Here is a 25,281-nt window from a genome sequence, read left to right as displayed (position 1 = left end):
GCTCCGTTCCACGTACCATCACACCAGCTGCACGTTGCTGTCGGTACCAAATCAACATGGATCGGTCGATTTCTGCAAACTTGGGGGTAAACATAACCTTCCTTTCCACGTTGCGTTTGCTTCTCGACAAGAAGTCAGCCGTGCACTGCATGGGTTTGTCTCGGGAACATTTGATATCGAACAAAGTCGACCGGGTCAGGTTATACTCGCGGAGAATGCGGGAAGAAGACCAACCCGCATCAACTTTCTCCAATATCTCCCTCTTCTTTTCCAGAGTCAACACCACTCTCTTCCTTTTCTCAGGTGGATGGGCCATCATCACACACACTAAGAGGAGGGCCGAGAGCAGCAGGAGGCCTTGCAGCAAGTACGGCACCACCACAAAAGCGAGCACGTGGGCAGCCATTGCGAAGAGCATAGGTCCAGTCGCGGTGAGAGACAGGCGGGAAGTGGGGAGGATGCAGTGGTGCTCTATCGGACGTCGGAGGAATGACGAACCAAAACATTGCTCTCCCGCGGCGCACGCGGCAAGTTCAAATTACGGACGGCAATAAATCTTTTTTTTTTTTTTTTTTTTTTTTTTTTTTTTGATCCCAGGACGATAAGGTCCGGGTAGTGGGGATGTTCGGTTATTGGGCGTCCGGATATTAGAGTGATTACTCTATATACACAGTATATATATATATATAGCAAACTCGCCCGGAACACATTCTTGCCGAACGCGCTCGCAATTATACACGATTAGTGCTGGGATATGTATAAGATAACGTAAGATTAAAGAACCATTACGAAAACTATATATTTACATAAGAGAGGCCTTTGATAGGCCAAATCCTCGAACATCAGCTCAGCACGCACGATTTGTTTTGATCACGTGATGTGATTCGCTGTACTGCTTTTCCTCAGTGCTGTATTTGTAAGTTAAATATTTACAGTACTGTTCTGGTAAGTTTATGTGCAAGTTAAAGTATTATTAAATAACGTTTAAGCAAGAAATAAAGTCTTATAACCAGTTTTCTGATAGGCGTCAGAATATTACCTTTTTTATTTGTTTGTTAAATATTTGCTGTACTGCTTTTCCACAGTACTGTATTTGTGAGTTAAATATTTACTATTCTGGTATGCACCTGTAAGTTAAAGCACTTAAAGAAAGTTAAAGCATTAAATAAAGCCTTGTAACCAGTTATAGATTACACACGATCGGTGGGTTCCAAGACAATTCGCCATCATGTCAATTCCCTGTCAAAACATGAACGATTCCCCATCAGGACAATTCGCACCCTGTATGATTCCCCGTCATTCTATAAATATATTAATTAATCAATACTTTTACAAATATACTTATTATTAATTTATCAGTACTTTAATAACTATATTTCAGGGGGATCCATCAAAGTCTATGTTGTCTTGTTATTGTTGTGACGGCGAACTGGTTTGACAGCGAATGGTCCAGAAACCATTTTGCTCCTTAGACTCCCTAGGCGTGGTGTTTTGCTGTTGTCTGCCATTGGTGATCAATATGAGGCACTTTGGGTGGTTGGAGGGTTCATTTGGTGTTGTGGCTTGCAAGTACAGTGCTGCACAGCAAGGCTTCGACGTGCAGGTGCGTGGGCACGGGTTAACATTCCGACGCCGACTGGTTTCGACATCGGAATGTTGCCTTGTGTTTGGGTGTTTGTGTGTCGGAGTTTTGCTGTGCAGTGCTGTGTTTGTGGGTTGTGACATTGGATGGGCCTTCTGACCGCTTTGGGTGCTTCATATTGGTTACCAATGGCAGATGGCAGTGGGGGACCACGTTTGGGAGATCTGGGGAGCAAAGTAAGGAGTAATTAAAACTTACGCTGTTTCGCGCCGAACGCGCCACGTTAATAACGAAACCCATACGTTGGGGGCGAGCTTGCTGTATATATATATATATATATATACACACACACTCAACCCCCTGCTATCGCGCTTAATTGGTCACAGAAAACGCATGTGATAGCTGAATACGCGATAGCTGAACTGAACAATCAATGGGAAAATTTCTAATTGGTTTTTCGGTGGCCCATTTTTCTAATTTTTAACTACTTTATGCCTACGATTTCCAGCCAATCTCTCCTCTAACATGAAATAAAGAATTATTATATTAATAATAACAGTATAATGAATATTAAACAACATAAAAGGCCATCAAACTTTTGTAAGGATTACAGCTTGGGTGGTTTGATGGGTTCTGAGGCTTGGGAGTGGCTTAGTTGCCGCCAGATCTCTTTGGCTGTCTCCATTTCTTTAGTGTCCACAGCTAAAGGGGGTATCACATGGTACCTTATATCAGGAATGGCTGAGGAACATTTAAGTGGAACAAAACTTGGACGCTATCACATACGTTCCTCACACTGTCGTCAGAGCCCCGTCTCAGTTGTAAACACGTGATTACTTTATCGACATCACAGTTTTTTCGGCATAAGAAATATTAACTCTTTATAAGGGTTTCGAAACGATTGATATTATTCTAAAATACAATATTAATAAGTATTCAAGGTTAGGCTAAATTTCAATGCTGTAGTTCGATATATTCTTTCGAGCTGAATGGGTTTTTGTCACTGTTTTGCCCGTCGTGGCCTCAGCAGGAATCCGTTCAGATGCATTCCAAATGCCCGTGCTACAATCGGGAATTTTACCACATTACGGTTCCGATTAACCATCGTATCCTCTGCAAACCTCTTATGAAGTGCCGTGTGAATAAGTTTCGCTTAGCCTGTCTTCAAACTCGATGCGTGATAGCAGTCTTGGGATGCGTGATAGCATGTATGGTTGTGCATTTGATGTGTGCGTGATAGCAGATAAACGTGATAGCTGAACGCGCGATAGCAGGGGGTTGAGTGTACTGTATATATATATGTATATATATATATATATATATATATATATATATATATATATATATATGTATATATATATATGTATATATGTATATATATATATATATATACATATATATATATACATATATATAAATATATATATATATATATATATATATATATATATATATACATATATATATATATATATACATATATATATATATATATATATATATATATATATATATATGTATATATATATATGTATATATGTATATATATATATATATATACATATATATATATACATATATATAAATATATATATATATATATATATATATATATATATATCCATCATCTAATCCTACGTTGCCCCATGAGGAGCGTTGGAGCCCGGGGCTAGGAAAGTTGGTCCTGGCATTTAAGACGAGAGTGACCAGCCTCACTCATCCCTGAGTGGCATTATGTGAGCAATCAACCTCAACCATCCCTTGGATATAAACCTTAACCCGCTCAATCCAATTGGAGCACCTTTATTACCCGCTAAACCACCTGGAGCCAAAATTTGGTTTTATGATTACCACCCAGCATAGTAAATGGCTTCCTGGTGTACAGGAAACCATTTGGCTTGTCACTTAGTGTAGAGTCACCTATAGGCAGAAGGAATAGGAAAGAATGAAGGAAAGAAAGACACAAGAGGGAGTGTAAAGTCACCCGCAGGCAGAAGAAAGAGGAAAGAATGAAGGACAGAAAGACAGAAGAGGATGAATGGAAAGAAGGATGGAGGAAAGGAAAGGGCAGAAACCCGAGAGCAACACTACATCAAGTGAGTGGATATATAAAAAATCCATACACCGGATTACAGGCGTCCTCCATTCATAAAATATCTGTAACAGTTGGAATTGAACAGTTGTTGGTTAAAGTTTGGGGGAAAGAACTCTGGGGAAGCGAGTTGAAGAGAGATGCAGTTCGGGAAATAAAAAGAATTCTGATAGGCACAAGTTCTGCTGTGTTACTGTATGACATTCCAGTCATTAGCACTACCAGATGCTTGTGTAACATGAAGGAAGGCATAGAGAGGTGGCACAATGGATGCAACTTCGTCTGAGTATTTGCCATAAAAGTATCCGTAAAATAATACGTGGGAAGCAACATTCCTCCTTACTTGTAGGGGAGGTAGTTTATTTATAATAGCAGGGTTATTAGTAATTCGAGCAGCCATGTCCTGAATTTTGTCTAGTTATTTTGATGCAAACTCTCCACATCCATTCCACAACATTAAGCAATATTCAAATTGAGAACACACATGACATAAATTATAGCAGACTGCTTGTCAGTGAAGATGTTACGGACTCTGTATAATAATCTAAGTTTGTTTGAGGTGGTTTTCGCAAGTGATCTAACATGACAGGTCCAGCTGAGGGCATTGTTAAGTGAAACACCAAGAATTTCAGTACTTTTGGAAATGAGAATATTTGTAGCATTGAAGGTAATATATGAATCTGACAGTATCTGTCTATTAGTAAATTGTATATATTTGGTTTTACAGGCATTAAATGAGTCAAGGTTATTTTGTCCCCATTCACTGATCTTAGATAAAGTCTTGATTCATGGAAATGGCTCTACTGAGTTGGGAGTTAGAGACATTAAACTTTGTAAATGGATGTTTGAGTGTGAATGAACTGTGAAATGTTGAGTCATCTGCATATGAATGGATGGGATTGTGGATGACAGGTAAGAGATCATTAATATGAACTAGGAATAAATCTTTGTGGCACGCCGGCGTTAATTGAGTGGAAATTGGAATATATATAATCTACTTTTACCCTTATTTTTCTGTCAATGAGATATGAGGAAAGCTGTGGAACAAAAGACATTAGTCCATAGCAAGGGAGTTTGGACAGCTGGGAAATGTGCCATACTCTGTCAAAAGCTTTCAATATTTCAAGGGCTACTGCATGAGTTTCTCCATGCTGGTCAGTTGATTGATGAATGGTATGAGGCAGGAGATTGAGTGTGTCAGTGGTGGATCTTTCGTGGTGAAAACCATATTGTCTATCACAGATTAAGATGTTGGATTCAAGGTGTTTAACTATGTGCTTATTATAATTTCAAATACTTTACCAAGAGAAGATGTGATAGCTATTGGTCTGTAATCAGAAGGGTCAGAGGAACTTCCTTTCTTTTGAATTGGGTAGGTATTGGCTTGTTTCCATGAATTGAAGAATGAAGAGGTATGCATATATATGAGTATATATGTGTGTGTGTGTGTGTGTATATATATAGAGAGAGAGAGAGAGAGAGAGAGAGAGAGAGAGAGTTCTGCTGTATTGTATTAATTGAAGGAGCAAAAAACTATAAAAGTAATATGGTAGTTATATGTACTACTCTATTAATTCTAGAAATCAGTGGAAGTGCGTCAATTCGGATCTTCGGCTACCAATGCTGCAAAGAAAACTGTGCCTTCATATACAAAGGTATTGTATCTTGGTGCTCTTGTAATGGAGACAGATGTTTATAGCTTGTCCAGGTTGTGTAGTATTTCAGTTTTAGCTTTGCATCACTGGTATACGGATGGAGTGAATGGTGTGCATGAATCAGGTAATGTTTTTTTATTTTTATTTATTTATTTTTTTAATCTTGCTGTCGAATCGTCTGGCTTTATGTTGCACCCCTCTCCCCCCAAAAAATCTCGGCATTATGTTGAAAGCCAGTTACGTCTCCTCTCCTCCCCCATCTAACACTTCACTTCACAAACCTGAATGAAAGTATAGACACCACAGGCATTCAAAATTTCCAGCCAAACACCATCTTCTAAGAACCTTTGGTTGCCGTTCCTCGCACAAAAACTGTCCTATGTAGCGAGACATTATTGCACGTAGCGTGACTATGATGCAGCCATCACCCTGCCCTGCTTCAGTACCAGCACATAATACAGTCCACAAATGGTCCATTATGCCCTCACTGTAAAGCAGCCCCCCACACCACAGCACACTTAATCACCTTATGTGCCTACTTGGCACAATACAGACAGTCTTTTAGCAACTGGCTTTATAAGTTTTCTGGGAGTGCCAGGCTTAAGTGGTCAATATTCTGGAATCCACAGGGTTTATGTTAGATGAACCTGGGGTCAGCAGCAACAAGAGCAGCATTATTTTTATTGGGGTGGATGGCTGGGCAGGTGGGATGGGTGGATAAAATGGGTAGTGGGGAAATAGGTATTGTACATGGGAAATACTGTATGTTCCCGAGGAAATGGATCCAAGTAGGAACATAGGTTCATTGGATAAGAGTCCATGTAAATTTGGTGTTCTTCATGGGGAAGAAATAGATCCACAAGTGAAAATAGGTCCATTGAGGATAATGAGTCCCTTGCCAAAAGTGTGTTTGTATGGGAAAATAAGTCTTTATGGAAAAAATAGGTCAGTGGGAAAAACAGGTCCTTCTCGAAGGTATGTCCATGAATGAAACTGGATCTAAGGGAAAAATAGGCCTATGGAGTGAAATAGATGTATGGGGTAAAATAAAGCCAATGGAGAAAATAGATCTATGGTAGAAAATATGTCCCAGGGGAAGGTCCGTGGAGAAAGTTTGGTAGCGCGGTAACAGATCCCTGTAGGAAAATCGGTGGGTGGGGGTTGTTGCTGAGGGGGTATAGCTGTAGATGAATTTATGTGCTCGTTGCTTTGAATGTGTGAGGTACGGGTATTTTATGTAAGGGTTAGTGGTGACCCTGTCAGTTCACAGAGCTCTTACACAAGGATTGTCTCCTCTTGCATCTCATTTTCAGAGCTTGGACATTTTTGCAGTGTGATATTTCATTAATCCCTTTAGCCTGGGATGTATAATTTTTTTTTTTTAATTATTTTTACTGTCTAAGAATTTTACTCTCCTCAGTTAAGAGAGATGTTTCAAATTGGCAGGGTTGGATATAGCCTCCTTTAATTCTTTCACTACAGGATGTATCCCCAAGTTGAATAAAATTATCTGAAGATAGCCAGAATAAGCTTTAAAATATGTCACTGGATCTGAAGATAGCCAGAATAAGCTTTAAAATATGTTACTAGATTTATGGGGTTAATAAAAGATCTGTGGATGCATTTGACTGAAGCAAGTAGTCAGATGTCTGCAGTCAGTTGGATTCATGTATGTGGGTTGCATTATCACTTACTTTTGAGATTTTGTAACACATCTTCTTGTGCAGCTTATTTTGCCTGTTGTATATGATTAATCTCATGTATGTCACTGGCACAAACTGTGTCAGTACATTATTTAAAGGATATAAATAGCATGCAAGATAATACAATTTAAACATTCTGTATTTTGGGCAAAGTAAATTTCTGAGGAGGAGATGCAACAAAGCCTCCAATGTCATCTAAAATATAGTCAGTATATATCAGCAGGGGTCTGCAACAAAAGTAATGAAAGTAGTGTAATGTAGTTTCATCAAGTAATATATATTTATGTTTGATGATTGCAGGAGAAGAAGAATTTCATACAAGATTTTTGCCAGAACTACCGAATTTTGGTACGCATCTTTCAATACCTGACTGTGAAGGACCTGTTAACAGCCTCAGAAGTCTGCCACTTTTGGAGGGACCTGGCATATAGTCAGTCTATGGTGAGCTATTGTATGACAGTGTACGCTTGACTGAAATGAGTAACATATTTTTGACCTAATGGAAATGTCTAACCAGAAATCCATTTTGCTCTCATTCAGATATGCAGTCTTCTGGTGTGCTTGTCAGTCTAATTTCACCATATGAATGTCAGCTGGTCACACAGTAGCTGATTAGAGAAAAGCTTTTCCTCCAGATTACATATAAAATACAGACTTGTAAAATATAGATGACAACACCTAACCATCAGCATTTTCCTGATTTTTTTTTATTATTATTATTATTATTTTTTTTTTAATAACCAGTGAATGAAATGCAGTGTCCAGAATACAAGGAAGAAGAATGAATGGAATAGAGAGAACAATCAACAGCTTGCCCAGTGAAATGGGAAGTACGTAGTATGGTTCATTTCATTGGGCTTCTGTTGATGTTTTCCTATATTCATTTTTACTTTTCCCTCATTCTGAATTTTAACCAGTCCACATCTGCTGGATATAGGATTGTGATGATGGTGACTTTGATTAGAGGAATAGGCAAGAATATCAGTATGCTCAACTTGCCTAATGTATATTTATTTCAACAGTACACGCTCTAACTTTGAAGGACTAATACCTTGCAGTATAACTCTATGATTCATTGTTTTGGAGTTTAGCTTTATTATCCATAGTAGTTCTTCATTTAACTCTATAGATATGTTCCTGAAAATTACCATGTAAAGCAAAAGTGACTGAAACTGAGGGTTATGTTTCAGGAAGATTTAGCTTTTCAAATACTGTACTAAAATAATGAACATCAAAATGTATGTGATCTGATTGGGTGTATAATTATGTCCTGAATTCCATATAATTTATAAAGAAACAGGTGATATGTTGAGAGAAATACTAATGTGAACTGTTTTAACCCTAACCCATCACTGGACAACTTGATTGCTTAATAATGAACCGTGGCATGTTATGCGTACAGTGTCAAATAACTACTTTATGTTAAGTAAAAGTATGCTGAATGAGGAATTAATATATCTATTTATATGCTTTTTCAGTGGAAAACTGTCCACCTAAGGAATGTTGGCATCAGAGACTGGAATAGTTTTGCCAGTTTCCTGGAAAGACGAGATACAAGAAGCTTAGATTTGCGTAAGATGCGGCTCTATTATAACACAAGCAGAAACACAACGGAGGTAATTTTTTATGTTTGTTTTGCTTTATTATTGAAGCTTTTGCCTTTGCTTTTGATTACTAATATTAAGAGTTTGTTAGATAAACAGTTTACCAAAAAGCTTAGATGAGTGGCCTCAGTAGAGTGGAAGAAGTGTGTGATTGTGCCTTGATACAAAAATAAAAATGATCAAAATGAGTGCAGGAATTATCTTGGATTAAGATACCCTCTGGGGAAGGATAATAAAGGCAAAGATAAGAAGTATATTTGAAGGCCTGATAAATGATGAACAGGGTGATCTTTAGAGTGGTGAGTGTATTGTTGATCAAATATTTACTCTAAGGTGGATAATGGTGTTGAAGAGGGAAGCATTCACATAGTGGCACTGATATAATGAGGCCAGCAGCTTCCTTGTTATATAAATGGTCCTCATGCTTAACTTCCTTCCTGTCCTGTAAGGAAGGAGGACGAATTGCAGATCATGCAGTCCACTGGCTTTGTTTTTATATGAGCTTGAGCCATATCAACAAGACAGATAGTGGAGAAAGCCTATGAAAATAAATGTAAGATAAAATTTATATAAATTATGGTTTTGGAAAAAATGTATGACAGGGAATGAAGAAGGATTGTGGAAGGTTTTATGTATGTATGATATGGATAGAAAACTATTGAAGTGTGTAAACATATTTATGATGGTATTGTGTGGTTCATTATTAGTGGTAGAGTAAGGCAGTAGTGTGTGATGGCTCCATGGTTATTCAGTATATATTCATCCATCATCCAATCCTACATTGCCCCATGAGGAGCGTAGGAGCCCAGGGCTAGGCAGTTGGTCCCGACATTTAAAATGAGAGTAACCAGCCTCACTCATCCCTGAGTGGCATTACATGAGCAATCAACGCCAACCACCCCTTGGATATAGACCTTCACTGGCTCAATCCGATTGGAGTGCAATAATTACCCACTAAACCACCAGGTGCATATATATATATATATATATATATACAGTAGGATCTCACCAATAATGATTTCGGCAATAACGGTAAGTTAGAATAGATACCCAGTTTCTATAATAACGTTTGGATTCACTTGAATAACGGTTATTTCGTGAATGCCAAGTTGTTATAGTGCAAATATGTCCATATAAAGATGAGGAATGAAACAGACAAACAAGAAGAGATGAAGGAAATCGCCGAAAATGAGCAGTATCGAGAAGGAGATGAAGGATCCTTCCCTCGCCACCTCCCCTGACTCGGCCACTGCCGTCCCCTCCCCCTCCACTGCCCTACCTGACTCACAATCTGCCTCCCCCTCCACCTCCACAGCCCCACATGACTCACCTGCTCCACCTGGTGTACCTGCAACCCCTAACAATGACTGTTGCTGCATTCTGGAAGAAATGTAACATTTAACAGACCGTAAATTTCTTCATCAATGCCTGGAATAATACAACATTGGCAACCATTAAACATGCCTGGTCGGGACTCCAGCCACAACTCAAGTCTGCTGAGACAGAGAGAGAGCAGCCATCAGAATTAATGACTAATGATTGGACTTGTAAATCAGATTTCAAGAAAATACCAGAAACAGTATCACGATCAAGTGAATGCCCTCCATCAGTCACTCATCACTCACTTTCACAAAGCTAGCCAGTCAAGGAAGAACGACAGAGAAGGGTTGAGTAGATGATGACATTGATGACATTGGGGACTTTTATGAAGATTTTGACTTTATGGGGTTTGATGAAGTGTTGATGGAAGTGGGTGACCCTGGCGTGAGAGGCAGGAGTGGGGATGAGGCCAGCAAGGGGTCAGTGGGTATGATGCAGTAGCATCCATGCACAAGCCTTGAAAAAATTACCTCATAACTCCATTAAGGTGAGTTTTATATTACTCATGATGATTTAATAACTAATCTTATTGTCATCTAAAAAAAAAGTAGTGATAGGAGGACTCCAGGTGGGAAAAGTGGATAAAAGTCCTGGAGTGGTGGCACCAATAAACCCTTTATACATGTATTTTAATATCACGCAAATAACGTTTTCGCTAATAACAGCATTTTTCTGGCACCAATTAGGCGTTATTGGTGAGATCCTACTGTATATATATATGAGGGGCTATCCAAATCTTCCAGTAATTTGAATATTGTTGGAAGATAAGTTACCTTCCCTACTAGGTCTTACTGTCACTTTCTGAAGTAGTCCCCTTGGGCATGTACTGTATACAGTGGTCCCAACGTTTTTTCCACAAGTCCATGCATCCCTGGAAGGCTTCAGGAGTGATGGTCTTGAGCACCTCCTGCAATTCTGTCTGGATCTCCTCAGTCGAGTCTAATCGATGCTCTTTCAGTCATAATTTCAGCTTGGGGAAAAAGGAAAAAGTTGCAGGGGGCAAGGTCAGGTGAATAGTGTAAGTGGGTAATGACTACCGTGTTAGTGGAAGCCAGGAACTGCCGGACAACAATTGATGTGTGGGCAGGGGCGTTGTCATGATGGAGAACTCAGTCCTTGTTCTTCCATGTTCTGGATGTTTGTGTTGGATGTTCTCCCTCAGATGTTGCAAAACATCACAGTAAAACTTTACGCTGATGGATTGACCGGGTGGGACGATTTCCTTGTGAACAGTCCCTTGGATATCGAAAAAAAAAAATTGATATAGACTTGACATTACTGTGCCATTGCAAAACTGCCAAACGACTTACACACCATGTTACAATAGTAAGCGTAGCTCAACAACACGTCCACTCACTACCGCTCGCTGGTGCAGTGGTAACGTTCTCGCTTGCCATCTGGTAGACGGGAGTTCGCGCCTCTCTCTGGTTGCGAAAAGTTTCACTGACGAAGTGGGTGGTTACTGTCCCCCTTGAGCAAGGGGACGGGTGTGTGCGTGTGTGAAGGTCACAGCCTTGCCCTTAGATCGGACTATATGAGCTCTCAGCTCCCTTCCGGGAGGGTAAAAGCTGACGATCACGACCATCAGGTGATCCTGACCGACCCGGTGAATTACAGCTGGAGCCACGCTGATGGACAAGGGGTGCTGCTGACTCCTCCTAGCAGCCAAAGGCAAAACTGCAAACGGTTGGCTCCCTCTGTTCAAATTACTGGAACTTCTGGGTAGCACCTCGTGTATAATTCGTTTCGTTTCGTTTTTAAAGGCTCCAACATGCCTGCATGCATCGGCCTTGGTCACCTAATGGCAGCTCTCCATGCTGCACAACCTATTGCAGCCTCCCTGTTCAGTCCCTTAACCCTGAGGTCACACTTAATGACCTCGTCCCATGTCTTTCTCGGTCTTCCCCTCATAACCCCACCCTCAGTATTAACACTTCTCACCTTCCTCACCCAGTTATCATCCCCCATCCTCTCCACATGCCCAAACCATCTCAATCTACCTCTCCTCATCACAGTACCAATACACTCCAGTCCTATCCTACCTCACAACTCTTCAGTCGTAAACCCAGCCCCTCCAGACCTTGGATGCAGGAACACACTACACATCCACCTATGGTCCTTCCAATATATCCAGATCGTTTGGGCGTTGTCCCTCACGGGAGTTCCCCTTTGAGCGACGCTGCCGAATCTGTACCAAAACACACACCTCTGTATCATGTCAGCTATTTACTACTTCTAAATTAAATTTATTTACAGTATATATATATAAAATTCTCTAATATGGCTATATAGTGTAAGAAAATGCTTATTGTTTTTAATAATAACAATGACTTTTTATAAGTACCTCAACACTTGGCAACGTTGCTTTCCAACATTGTCATGCTTGTAGGTGAGTCAGTGAGAGTAGGTCAGGTGTCAATCCGCAGGTCACTTTCTCTGACCGCCAGTAAAAGATAAACTCCTACCCTTACTACTCGCCCTCGTCTGCTCCACAGTCGAGAAAAAGAACTTATTTATAGCGTAAATAAGTATTTTTTAGAAGAGAGGGCAAACAGGGGACCTATAATTGATCCCTCAAAAGCTGTTGCTCGAACAGCAAAGGCCACCAACATGAGTGAAGTAACAGTCAGACGAATTTGCACTTCCATCAATCAAGCCTGCATTACACAAAAGTCACCTGAAACAAACTATAATAATTAATAAACCTTAAAGACTTTTTATAGAAATAAATCACCATAAACTGTAGATTTTATATGCAGAGAGAGAGAGAGAGAGACAGACAGACGAAGTCAGGAGGCTTTTCCTCAAATTCTAATAATTCATAAAACCGTATAGACTTTTTATAGAAATAAATCTCCATAAAATGTTGAGTTTATATGCAGAGGGAGAGAGAGAGAGAGAAAGAGAGAGAGAGAGCTGGGAGTGAGGGTTAACCCTTGTCTCTGATCCGATAATTGGCCCAGTAGAAACTGTGGCAACGTTGCACGTAGGGGAAGTCCCATGAGGGACAACGCCTAAATGATCTGGATAAATTGGAAGGACCATAATCATTGTCATTTCTGTATGTCTGAGCCTGCGAATATCCTCCTCCTTTACTGCCTAGGTCTCACTACCATACAGCTTTACACTCCTAACACATGCTGCATACAAAGATCCCTTAGCACGTAGGGAGAGTCCTCTCAATGTTAGGAGAGGCAACAGCTCCCTGAACTTCTTCCAACCACTTCTCACCCTAGCCACAGAGCTAGCTCCAGCCTCACCTCCAGCACACAACATGTCTCTCAAATAACAAAACTCTTCCACATACTCAAGAGATTCACCAGCAAGTTCAATCCTTTCACGCTTGACAGTCTCCAGCTGCACTCCCCAACACACCGCACACATAAAATCAGCATTTTCTCACAGTCTGCCTCTGATACCACTACATCTCTTTTGCACCCATTTATCACAAACACCGCACAAGATGGAATTACTTCGCACGCCCTTGTGGCAGACTGCACATTGCCACTCACCCTCATCTTTGACAGTACTGCCACCAACCCTAGATATCATCACTTTTGTGTTATCTGCATTTACCCTTAAGCCCTTGTGCCCCATACCATCTCTCCACTTCCTAAACCTTTCCTCTGCCTTCCTTTCATTCTCTGCAATCAACACCAAGTCATCAGCATACAACATCTTCCACAGGAGTCCATTTCTGAAGTCACGTGAGAGGGCTTCAAGTACCATGATAAACAACAAGGGACTCAAAACTGACCCCTGATGCACACCAACGTTCACGGAAAACTCATCACTCAAATCTCCATTCACTCTTACCTGGGTGCGAGCACCCACATACATGGCTATGACCACCCTAACCAGCCACTCCTCGAACCCAGGCTTTCTCATTGCCCACTTCACGATTCTAGGGACTCTGTCAAAGGCCTTTTCCAAATCAACAAAAACAAAATACAGATCCCTTCTCCTACCAATATATTTTTCCTGAAGCTGTCAAACAGTGAATATGGCATCAGTGGTCCCCCTACCTGGCATAAACCCAAACTTCATCTCATTTATATTCACTCTTTCTGTAATCTTACCTTCTAAAACTCTCTCCATTACCTTCATTATCTGATCTAAATGCTTTATACCTCTATAATTTCCTCTTTTCAGGGCATCACCCTTCCCTTTATACATATTTACAATTACATTCTTCAGCCAGTCATCTGGGACAACACACACATAAATAATTATATTTATCAGTCAGTGACAAACCTCACCCCTATATCTCCTGAGGCCTTCAACATTTCGGCAGTCAGCCCAGATACACCTGCTGCCTTTGCCACCTTCATCCTGCCTATTTCCTCACTCACAGTAACAGCATCAATCAAAGGCCAAGGGCCAAACACTGGATCCGCTGGCTCCAAACCTTCCCTGTCCCAGTCAAACTTCTCATTCGGCAACCGGCTATAATGCTCTCTCCATACATCTTTAATATCCTCACTGTTCACCACTACCCTTCCTTCATCATTCTTCACACACTGCTTACCTATAATATCCCGATTATCCCTCATCATCTGATTTGCCACCTTAAATATCATATTTTTTCTTTCCCCATGATTTAGATTATCAAGTAAAAGTCTCTGTGACTCAGCCTTCGCCCTGTATACCTCTCTTCTAGCCCTGCGCTTGGCAGCCAAGTATTCTTCCATGCTACCACCCTTCTTCCATTCCCGGAAAAGCCTTCTTTTCTCCTTAACTGCAGCTTCTACACCCTCATCCCACCACCAAGTTACTTTATGTCTTGGTGGTCCTCTTGACCAATGGCATATTACATCAGTAACTGTCAGGAGATTGTTCTGGAGGGCTCTGTGCTGTTCATTAATGCCTCTTTCTACAGCTCCCTGTTCAGCCACCATTCTCCTCACCTCGCTATAGAAGGCATCCCGTACTACTTGGTTTTCCAGCTTCCATATTTTCCTCCTAGGTACATAAGACCTCTTTTTCATCACTCATTCCTTAAGCACCATATCACAGATCAATAGTTTGCGCTGCTGCACACACTCCTCACTTCCTATAACTTTAACATCCCTCACTAACCTCCTGTCATCCCTCCTAACCAGAAAATAATCAATCTGACTGCTATTTCCCCGAGACTCATACATAATTAGCCTACTCTCTCTTTTCCTAAAATATGTGTTACACACAATCATGTTCGTTGCCTCCCCAGACTTGTGTATCCTTTCCCCTTCTGCATTCCTTATACCATATGCACATCCCCCATGTACTTCTTCAGAACCTTGTGCTGCTTCACCTACATGACCATTTAAGTCCCCTCCCAAAACCACTATCTCATCATCCCACATACCGGTACCACTTACTACACGTATTAAATCATCCCAAAATCTATCTTTCTCTACTTCATCCAATCCTGCCTGTCGAGCATATGCCGATATAATTGCAGTTTTCTTTCTGCCGAGCAGAATTTTCACTACCAATATCCTATCGCTTACTCTCATAATATTCATAACATATTCCGCCAATTTCTCTGCAACCATCACACCAACACCCCCATATCCATCTGTCCCCCCCCTTGCCAAAACAACTTATAGTAACAGTCCTTTCCAACAGTCTTCCTGGCTGATCTACCCCTGTACCAGACTTCCTGCAAACACCCATATATATATATATATATATATATACACAGTCGACCCTCTGTCTGCGCGGGGGTTAGGGGCCTGAGACCCCCGCGAAGATCGAAAATCTGTGTAAAATTGGTGTCCCCCTAAAAACACCCCTAGCCCCCCATTTCCTTCTTTAATGAAAGAAAACCCCTGTGTACATGTCAATAAACACTTTATTTATAATTAAAGTATGAAAAAAATAGTTTAATTGCGTAGGTGGATTGCCGCTCACACCACTCATCACAGCTACACTCTCACCCTCCACCACCGTTACCAGGATTTTCCCTCTCATAACTTGTCCAGCAATTCTACCTTTGGAGATGTCTTGGCTGCTCTCTTAGGGCCCATGGTAGATAAAATGATGGTGTCATGGAGAGATCAGCGAGTAGAAGCATACGCAATCGTGGTCACAGTGAAAATGGGTTTCGGGACAATTCGCCGTCAAATCAATTCGCAGTGACAACAATAACAAGATAATTCGCCGTCAGGACGATTCCCCGTCATTTATTTACATACTATAATAGTCTTTTAAAATATACAAATTTTAAAAGTGGTGGTGGTTCATTGTTTTTATAATAAATGTAGTGACATCTGTTGAGGCTCAGCCATATCTTTCCCCACGGTTCGCGTCCACTATGGCCGATCAGAATAACACGTTGGATATTGTCATTTGAGATGAATATATACTTGTACCTCTTCAGAGTCGTTTCAAAATATACCCAGGATGTAGTACCAATGAAAATTAATGAAGATAGCTACGGGTGACGCTAGAATATAATTCAAAGTCGACTACAGCGAAGTAGAAACACGTTAATTATTGGCTAAAAGTGCAACTTATAAATGATATCCAAAGCCTACGCTATTGAATGAACATAGACATTGATAGATCCCCCTGAAAATTAGTTATTAAAGTATTTATTATTCAAAAATAAGTACAGTCTACCCTCTCCTTTCGGTTCCTCTGTTTGCAGTTTCAGTTGTTCGCGGTTTGTCACCAGGGAAACCAAATCACCTATTTTGAAGTCCAGAGAAAAATGGAAACACATTCAAATCGCGCGCCACACGCTGCATACTGCCCGTAGCGCCACCCGCGCCACTCCCGCACTGTTTTGAATCTCTCGCGGCAGGCTCTCTCTTTCTCATGTTCCGAGATAATTCGCCGTCAAGTCAATTCGCCGTCAAAACATGGACGATTCCCCGTCAGGACAATTTGCACCATAGACGATTCCCCTTCAGGACAATTCGCACCCTAGACGATTCCCCGTCATTCTATAAATATACTTATTTTTGAATAATTAATACTTTAATAACTAATTTTCAGGGGATCTATCAAAGTCTATGTTCATTCAATAGCGTAGGCTTTGGATATCATTTATAAGTTGCACTATTAGCCAATAATTAATGTGTTTCTACTTCGCTGTAGTCGACTTTGAATTATATTCTAGTGTCACCCTTAGCTATCTTCATTAATTTTCATTGGTACTACAACATCCTGGGTATATTTTGAAATGCCTCTGAGGAGGTACAAGTATATATTCGTCTCAAATGACAATATCTAACGTGTTATTCTGCTCGGCCATAGTGGACGCAAACCGTGGGGAAAGATATGGCTGAGCCTCAACAGATGTCACTACATTTATTATAAAAACAATAAACCACCACCACTTTTAAAACTCGTATATTTAAAAGACTATTATAGTATGTAAATAAATGACGGGGAATCGTCCTGACGGCGAATTGTCTTGTTATTGTTGTCACTGCGAATTGACTTGACGGCGAATTGTCCTGAAACCCATTTTCACTGTGACCATGATTGTGTGTGATTGTACTCGCTGATCTCTCCGTGACACCATCATTTTATCTACCATGGGCCCTAAGAGAGCAGCCAAGACATCTGAAGGCACCCCAAAGCACCAGAAGAAGGTAATGACCCTGCTGGAGAAGGTAGAATTGCTGGACAAGTTATGGGAGGGAAAATCCTGGTAACGGTGGTGGAGGGTGAGAGTGTAGCTGTGACGAACGGTGTGAGCGGCCATCCACCTAAGCAATTAAACTATTTTTTTCATACTTTAATTATAAATAAAGTGTTTATTGACATGTACACAGGGGTTTTCTTTCATTAAAGAAGGGAATGGGGGGCCAGGGGTATTTTTCGGGGGGCACCAATTTTACAGATTTTCGATCTTCGCGGGGGTCTCAGGTCCCTAACCCCCGCGAAGGCAGAGGGTCAACTGTATACAGTATTTATAGAATAGTGGGGAATGGTCCAGGGTGCGAATTGTCCCGACGGGGAATCATCCACGTTTTGACGGCGAATTATCTCGGAACCTGAGAATGAGAGAACCTGCCGCAAGAGATTCAAAACAATGCGGGGGTGGCGTTGCAGGTGGTATGCAGCGTGTGGTACGCGATTTGAATGTGTTTCCATTTTTCTCATGACTTCAAAAAAGGTGATTTGGTTTCCCTGGTGACAAACCGCGAACAATCAAAATCGCAAACAGAGGAACCGTGAGGACAGAGGGTCAACTGTATATATATATATATTCAGTAATCCACGTACTATCCAGATGCCCACTTTCCGGACATCCCCACTTTCCGGATATTTTGGTCCCGGGATCCAATATTCCCAAAATAGGCCAAAAATCACAAAAAATTTGGAAAAAAAAAATGACTTTTTTCCGCTCGTAATTTGAACTCGGCGCGCACGGCGCAGACTAGCTGTGTTTTGGTGCGTAGTTCCGCCACCGTCCGCTAGAGCGCCCCTGCATCCTCCCCACTTACCACCCGTCTCTTGTTGTGAGTGCACGCTCGTGATCGTTGCCGCCCACATGCTCGCTTTTGTGGTTGTGCCTTACCTGCTGCAGGCTCTCCTGCTGCTCTCATGCCTCTTATTAGTGTGTGTGATGATGGCCCTGCCGCCTGAGAAGAGGAAGAGAGTGGTTTTGACTCTGGAGAAGAAGAGGGAGATTTTGGACGAGGAAGATGCGGGATGGTCTACCTCACGCATCCTTCGTGAATTCAGCCTGGCCCTGATCTACTTTGTTTGATATCAAGAGATCCCGCGACAAACTCCTGCAGTACACGGCTGATTTCTCGTTGAAAAGCAAACGCAACGTGGAGAGGAAGATGATGTTTACTCCCAAATATGCTGAAGTTGACCGCTCCATGTTGATTTGGTACCGACAGCAATGTGCTGCTGGTATCCTGGTGCATCACATGGAGCTGAAGGCTGCTGCTGAGAAGTTTGCAAGGCTTCACAACGCCCTAGACTTCAAGGCATCTGAGGGTTGGCTCTTCACGTTCAAGTTACGACATGGCCTTACCAACCGCAGGTCTCATGGTGAAGCTTTGGATGCCAACGAGGATGGAGTAGAGAAGTTTCGGCACAAGGTGAAGCGCTTGATCGACAGGGAGGGCCTCACTCTCAGTCAATTCTACAACGCTGACAAAACTGGTTTATTCTATCGTTCTTTGCCTACGAACACTGTAGCCGAGGAGACGGAGAAGCATGTACCTGACCGCAAGGTCTCCAAGCAACGGATATCTGCTTTGTGTTGTGCCATTGCTGACGGCATGCACTGGCTTAAGCCCATTATTGTTGGCCATGCAAAGCAGCCTTGGTGTCTTCGTGGGGTGATGGATGTCCTTCCTGTTGTTTGTTACCATTCTTTGAAAGCATGGTTCACTGCCCAGATCTTCAAAGACTGGTTCCACAGCCATTTCATCAAGGAGGTCATCCATTACCAGACGGAGAAACTGGGAATCCCACGCGACCAGGTAAAGGCCCTCTTTCTCCTCGACAATGCACCTGCTCACCCATGCAACAAGGACTTGGTGGCTGAGAATGGGCACATTAGGTGCATGTTTCTGCCACGTAATACGACTGCTTTCATCCAACCAATGGACCAAGGAGTGATCATGGCAATGAAGAGGCTGTACCGAAGGAAGTTCCTGGATGAGGTGATGGTTGTTCTCGAGGACGAGGACGAGGCAGGGAGGGACGGGACACACGAGGCCAGCGGACTTTGGAAAACCTTCGCTGCTACAACATCAAGTCTGCCATTTGCAACTGGGCCAGTGCATGGAAGAAAGTCCCTGTCAAGTCTCTAGAAAATGGTTGGTCTCGTCTGCCTCTCGCAACGGATGTGGAGCACTATTTTCTAGGTTTTGACGTGGATGACTTCCATGCACGTCTACATGCGCATGATGATGATTTTGATGTGGACAAAGTGCGTGAGTGGTTAGATGACGACGAGGACGATCCTGGATATCAGACCATGTCTGATATCGAGATTGGATCTTCAGTTGCAGGTGTCATTACCCAGCTTGAAGATTCCGACGAGGACAGCGACGATGAGGCGGACTCCTCTCAGCATGACACTACTCCAGCCATCCTCAAGCTGAGCGCATTCCGGGAACACTCAGAGTTCGTTCTCGACTACCTGGAACACCCGGACTGCGACAGGGAGATGGGTTCCTTGGGACTTGTGGAAGAAGTGCGCTCTTTCAGGCAGCACATCATTAATCGCCAAAATCGTCGTTCCTAGCGTCAGTCAACCATTGACAGCTTTTTCAGACCCGTGACCCCCGCTGTGCCCAGCCCTGGCTCCACTCCATTGCCTCCCCGAGACAGGCCCTCATCCTCCAAACCACAGCCCAGCACATCAGGCACGGTGGAGTCACCACTTGACGTGAGTTTGCGCCTGTCTTCAGAGTCGTCTGCAGAGGGTACTCCATCACCATGACCCAGCGACGCACCCCTAGGCCACCTGCATGAGCTACTCTCAGACTCTGACAGATTGTATGGCAAGAACCTCTCCACTGGACCACACGGGAATTTACAGTGTTGTGCAGTGAGAAAAACAGTGCATAGTGTAAAGAAATTAGAATTCTGAGTGCAAAGACTAAAGTGCAGAGTGCAGCACTGATTTTATTGATTTTCAATGGAGCACTATTTAACTAGAGTGTGTTATGTTTAGAAAATGGATTTATGAGTGCAAAGACTTTAAGTGCAGAGTGCAACACTTATTTCATTAAGGTACAGTGGAGCGCAAGTAAGACTAGAGTGCACAGTGTGAAGAGAATGGAATTCTGAGTGCAAATGACTAAGTTCAGTGCAAGACTTCATGTACAGTGTACTGCAGGTGCTTCAGGTACTCCTTTTTACTGTCAGAGTCTGAGAGGAGGTGGGTTATTCATTGAGATGGCCAGGGACTTGCTGTAAGTACCCAGAATGTTTCATATTGTACTTTATTTTCCATACTTACCTCTAACATGTGTTACTCATTTCACTCTTTTATGTCCCTTTATGGTTTGAATAGGGTCTTAGGTGCTATGCATGTGCAGTAGGGAGGTATTTTTCTTAGGCTAGGTTAGGGTCGATAACTACCAGTCCAGGAGCCAGGGACTTATTGTAAGTACCCAGAATGGTTATTATTGTACTGTATTTTCCATACCTCTAACACTTCATTTCACTCTTTTATGTCCCTTTATGGTGTGAATGGGGTCTTAGGTGCTATGCATGTGCAGTAGGAAGGTGTTTTTCTGAGTTAGGCTAGGTTAGGGTCCATAACTACTAGTCCAGGAGCCAAGGACTTGTTGTAAGTACCCAGAATGTTTAATATTGTATAAACTCACCTCTAAAACCTCATCCTCAGGTTCTTTTGCATTTATTTCAGTCTTTTATGTCCCTTTTTGGTGTGATTTGAGTCTTATATAGGTGCTATGCATGTCCAGAGGGAGTTGTATAGGTGTTTTTCTGAGTTAGGGTCCATAAGTACAAGTCCAGGAGGCTGGGGCCCGCCATCCGGACGAGACCACTTTCTGGACTTGCCTTTGGGTCTATTACATCGGATAGTGGAGGGATTACTGTAATATAAATTCATGTTGTCCCGTTTCTTTTTGTACAAATATTTATTATCCAGTCGATTTAAACACATGGATGTTCTCTGCTCACGTGTGTGTGTGTGTGTGTGTGTGTGTGTGTGTGTGTGTGTGTGTGTGTATTTACCTAATTGTATTATACGGGATATAAGTTTGTGTTGTCCCGTGTCTTTTTCAGATTTTTATTATCCAGTCGTGTGTGTGTGTGTGTGTGTATGTATGTGTGTGTGTGTATTTACCTAATTGTATTATACGGGATATAAGTTTGTGTTGTCCCGTGTCTTTTTCAGATTTTTATTATCCAGTCGCGTGTGTGTGTGTGTGTGTGTGTGTGTGTGTGTGTGTGTGTGTGTGTGTGTGTGTGTGTGTCTTTGCCTGTCTCTGTCTGTCTGTCTGTCTGTACGCACATGCGTTCACGCACTTACTGTATTATAGCTTCTGTGTGGTTTTAGTATGGATTTTTGTTGTGCCTGATGCCAACAAATTTTGTGGGCCTCCAAGTTATTTATGGGTCAAGTGTATTCATCCATCCATCCATCCATCCATCCATCATCCAATCCTACATTGCCCCATGAGGAGCGTAGGAGCCTGGGGCTAGGCAGTTGGTCCTGACATTTAAGATGAGAGTGACCAGCCTCACTCATCCCTGAGTGGCATTACATGAGCAATCAGCCCCAACCACCCTTTCAATATAAATCTTCACCGACTCAATCCAATTGGAGCGCAGTAATTACCCACTAAACCACCAGGTGCCAAAATTTGGTTATATGGTTACCACCCAGCATAGTAAATGGTTTCCTGGTGCACAGGAAACCACTTGGCTTGTCACTCAGTGTAGAGTCACCCACAGGCTGAAGGAAGTGGAATAAATGAAGGAAAGAGAACCAGAAGAGGGAGTTTAAAGTCACTCGTATGCAGAAGGACAAGGAAATTATGAAGGAAGGAAAGACAGAAGAGAATGGAAGGAAAATGAACGATGGAGAGGAAAGGGCAGACTCCCGAGAGCAGCACTACATCGAGTGAGTGGATGGTGAGCACCCCCACCTACCACAATCAATGGGATTCCGCTCTGAATATATTTTTAATGAGGATCACTAGGTCACTACAGTATAGTCGCGGCGCACAACTCTGTGGCTGTTATTATCGTGCCCTGGCAACTTATCATTCAAAAGTGCGTCTATTTTCTTGTATAATATGTTCATGTATAATAATATTCATGTATAATATATTCATACTTAATAATATGATTTGTGTATAGCATGATATGAAATCGGACGCACTTTTGTTTGATAGGTTGCTAGGGTACGATAATGACAACCTTAGAGTCGTGCGCCACAATTATAGTTTAAGATGATAGCATTGATAACAACTATTCAGCCAGTACACTGCAGGTGGTAGGTTTCTTTAAAGCAGAAGAAAAATGAGTTACTGTTTATTTTGAAGTATTTACAGATTAATGGAGTTTCTCGATAATTGTACTTATCATTGTATCTTTTCATTTTGTAGAAAGGCATGACTGATTGTTGACTTTTGCAGCATTGTCATTAATATATTTGTTTTCTCTCTTGCAGATGCCTGAAAGGTCAATGAAAATGTGTCTTGCATCAGATATGGTGTCTCATGTACCTGAAAATGATGTGACTGTACCCCCTATAAAAATGTTTGCCTCATCAGTACCTGGCGATGACCTCCCTGAAAGTGATAGTTATACCAAAAGAACTGATGTAGTATGTGGTAAGTCTTCAGTAGGCAGAGAAGCCAAAGGTTCAGGAAAAAGCACTGTTGCAGCAAAAGAAATTGGACATAGTGAACTTGCTATTCAAATTAAAACTGGTGATCTCATGGGTATAATAGACGAGAATGGGAAATCAGATGATGTTAAAGAAAGTGAAAGATTGGAGGGTACTAGCAGCTGTGATCTTGAGGAACTAAAGAGACAACAAAAGAGGGTTGTCAGTACTGAAGGAATGTCTGAGATTGAATCTGAAAAAAATAAAAACAGTTATGTAGATGAAATCAAGGAAGAAGACAAGGTTGAAACCGAGGGAATGGATCTTCATTGTGAAAAACCTGAAGAAACTGATATGCCATCTCAAAGTACCTGTAGTGATGGAGCCAGTATGGATATGGGAGTTGATGCAGCTTCAGGTAATAGTTGTTAACTTTAGTGATAGGTATTTTTTTTAACAATATTTATAAGATTCATTACAGTGATTTAGGTATATTATACCGGGTAACACTATCTCCAGCAAATTCTTGTCCTGTCCAAGTTAGTTTCTTGTCTATCTATCTATCTATATACCTAGGCTGCTTCCCCCAAGGAAAGGGAGGTAGCCGAGACAGGATGACACACTCCTCATTTACTCATCCATTCAAACACATTCATTCGCATCTTAGCCCCAAGGGGAGAACGGACAGATCCTCACCACACCACACTGCACAAGGGTCAACCGCGCAATGCAATCAGTGACATCCGCAGCAGGGCCCGACAGCAGAGCTGGTTTACCCCTGCCACATCATAACAGACCCATCCCCTTACCCGCACCTGACCTGACTAGCTGATCAGACCAAATGTGGGAGAATATCCTCTCAGGGCTGCGTCATCACTTATTCATTCACAGTTTCTCTCCATTTATTTCTGTCACGCACAGCCACTCTTCCTTGCTCAACAGACATCCCTCTCGCATCCAGTGCTCTCTTCACACTGTCCATCCATCCTATTCGTGGTCTTCCTCTCAGCCTTACACCTCTCACATCAGATCTAGTTATCTTTTTCACCAATCGCTCATTATCCATTCTCTCCATATGCCCAAACCATCGCAACACCGTCTGCTCAACTCTACCAGCCATCTCCCGAACAACTCCAGTTCTCCTTCGCACTTCATCATTTCGCATTCGATCCATACGCGTCACTCCACACATACTCCTCAGACACCTCATCTCCATTACATTCAAACTTTTCCTCTCTGCTACACCCATATTCCATGTTTCAGCCCCATATAACGCAGTCGGTACCACAACACCCTCATACAACCTTCTCTTTACATCCATTCTAAGCAAATGACATCTAAACACTTTTTTCATTCCTCCCAGCACCTTTCCTACTTCATTTATTCTAAACTTCACTTCTGCATCTATTCTTCCATCCACAGCAACATGTGACCCTAGATATTTAAAACACTACCTCCTCAAGCAACTCGCCATTCAAAGCTATATTCATCCCCCTACCATCTACCAACCTCGTACACTTCATCACTTTACTTTTATTCTCATTTACTTGCAATTTCCTCCTTTCACACGCCCTTCCAAACTCCTCTGCCAACTGTCTCAATCTCTCCTCTGAATCAGCCACCAGTGCAGTATCATCTGCAAACAGCAGCTGCTTCAGATTCCACTCTCCACCATCAGCATTCACCAGACTCAGACCTCCACCTAAAACTCTTGCATTCACCTCCCTTACAACACCATCCATGTAAATATTAAACAACCAAGGTGACATCACACATCCCTGTTGCAGCCCCACTCTCACAGAACCAGTCACTCACAGCATTTCCCACTCTTACACATGCTCTACTATTTACATAAAAACTTTTCACCTCTTTTAGTAACCGACCATCAAGTCCATACAATCTTAAAACAATCCACAAAGCCTCCCTATCAATTCTATCATACGCTTTCTCTAAATCCATGAATGCCCAAAACACATCCTTGCCTTTCGC

The 25,281-nt window shown here is 41.9% G+C and overlaps 1 protein-coding gene across 1 annotated transcript in view; it reads left to right on the top strand.

Annotated features, from left to right (window-relative positions):
* Window positions 1–25,281, top strand: part of LOC145390009 (uncharacterized) — a 297,119-nt gene that overhangs the window by 231,301 nt on the left and 40,537 nt on the right. Inside the window, exons 15-18 of the mRNA XM_080265104.1 lie at window positions 5,255–5,329; window positions 7,333–7,473; window positions 8,511–8,648; window positions 23,134–23,710. Coding sequence (XP_080121230.1) covers window positions 5,255–5,329; window positions 7,333–7,473; window positions 8,511–8,648; window positions 23,134–23,710 — 931 coding nt within the window. The remainder of the gene's footprint in view (window positions 1–5,254; window positions 5,330–7,332; window positions 7,474–8,510; window positions 8,649–23,133; window positions 23,711–25,281) is intronic.

Source organism: Coenobita brevimanus, chromosome 14 (genome assembly GCF_032717465.1).
Source record: "Coenobita brevimanus isolate Jiangsu-jjx chromosome 14, ASM3271746v2, whole genome shotgun sequence".
In the NCBI taxonomy this organism is placed as follows: Eukaryota; Metazoa; Arthropoda; class Malacostraca; order Decapoda; family Coenobitidae; genus Coenobita; species Coenobita brevimanus.
The sequence above is the reverse complement of the archived record's forward strand: the minus strand, read 5'-3'. Positions and strand labels throughout refer to the sequence as shown.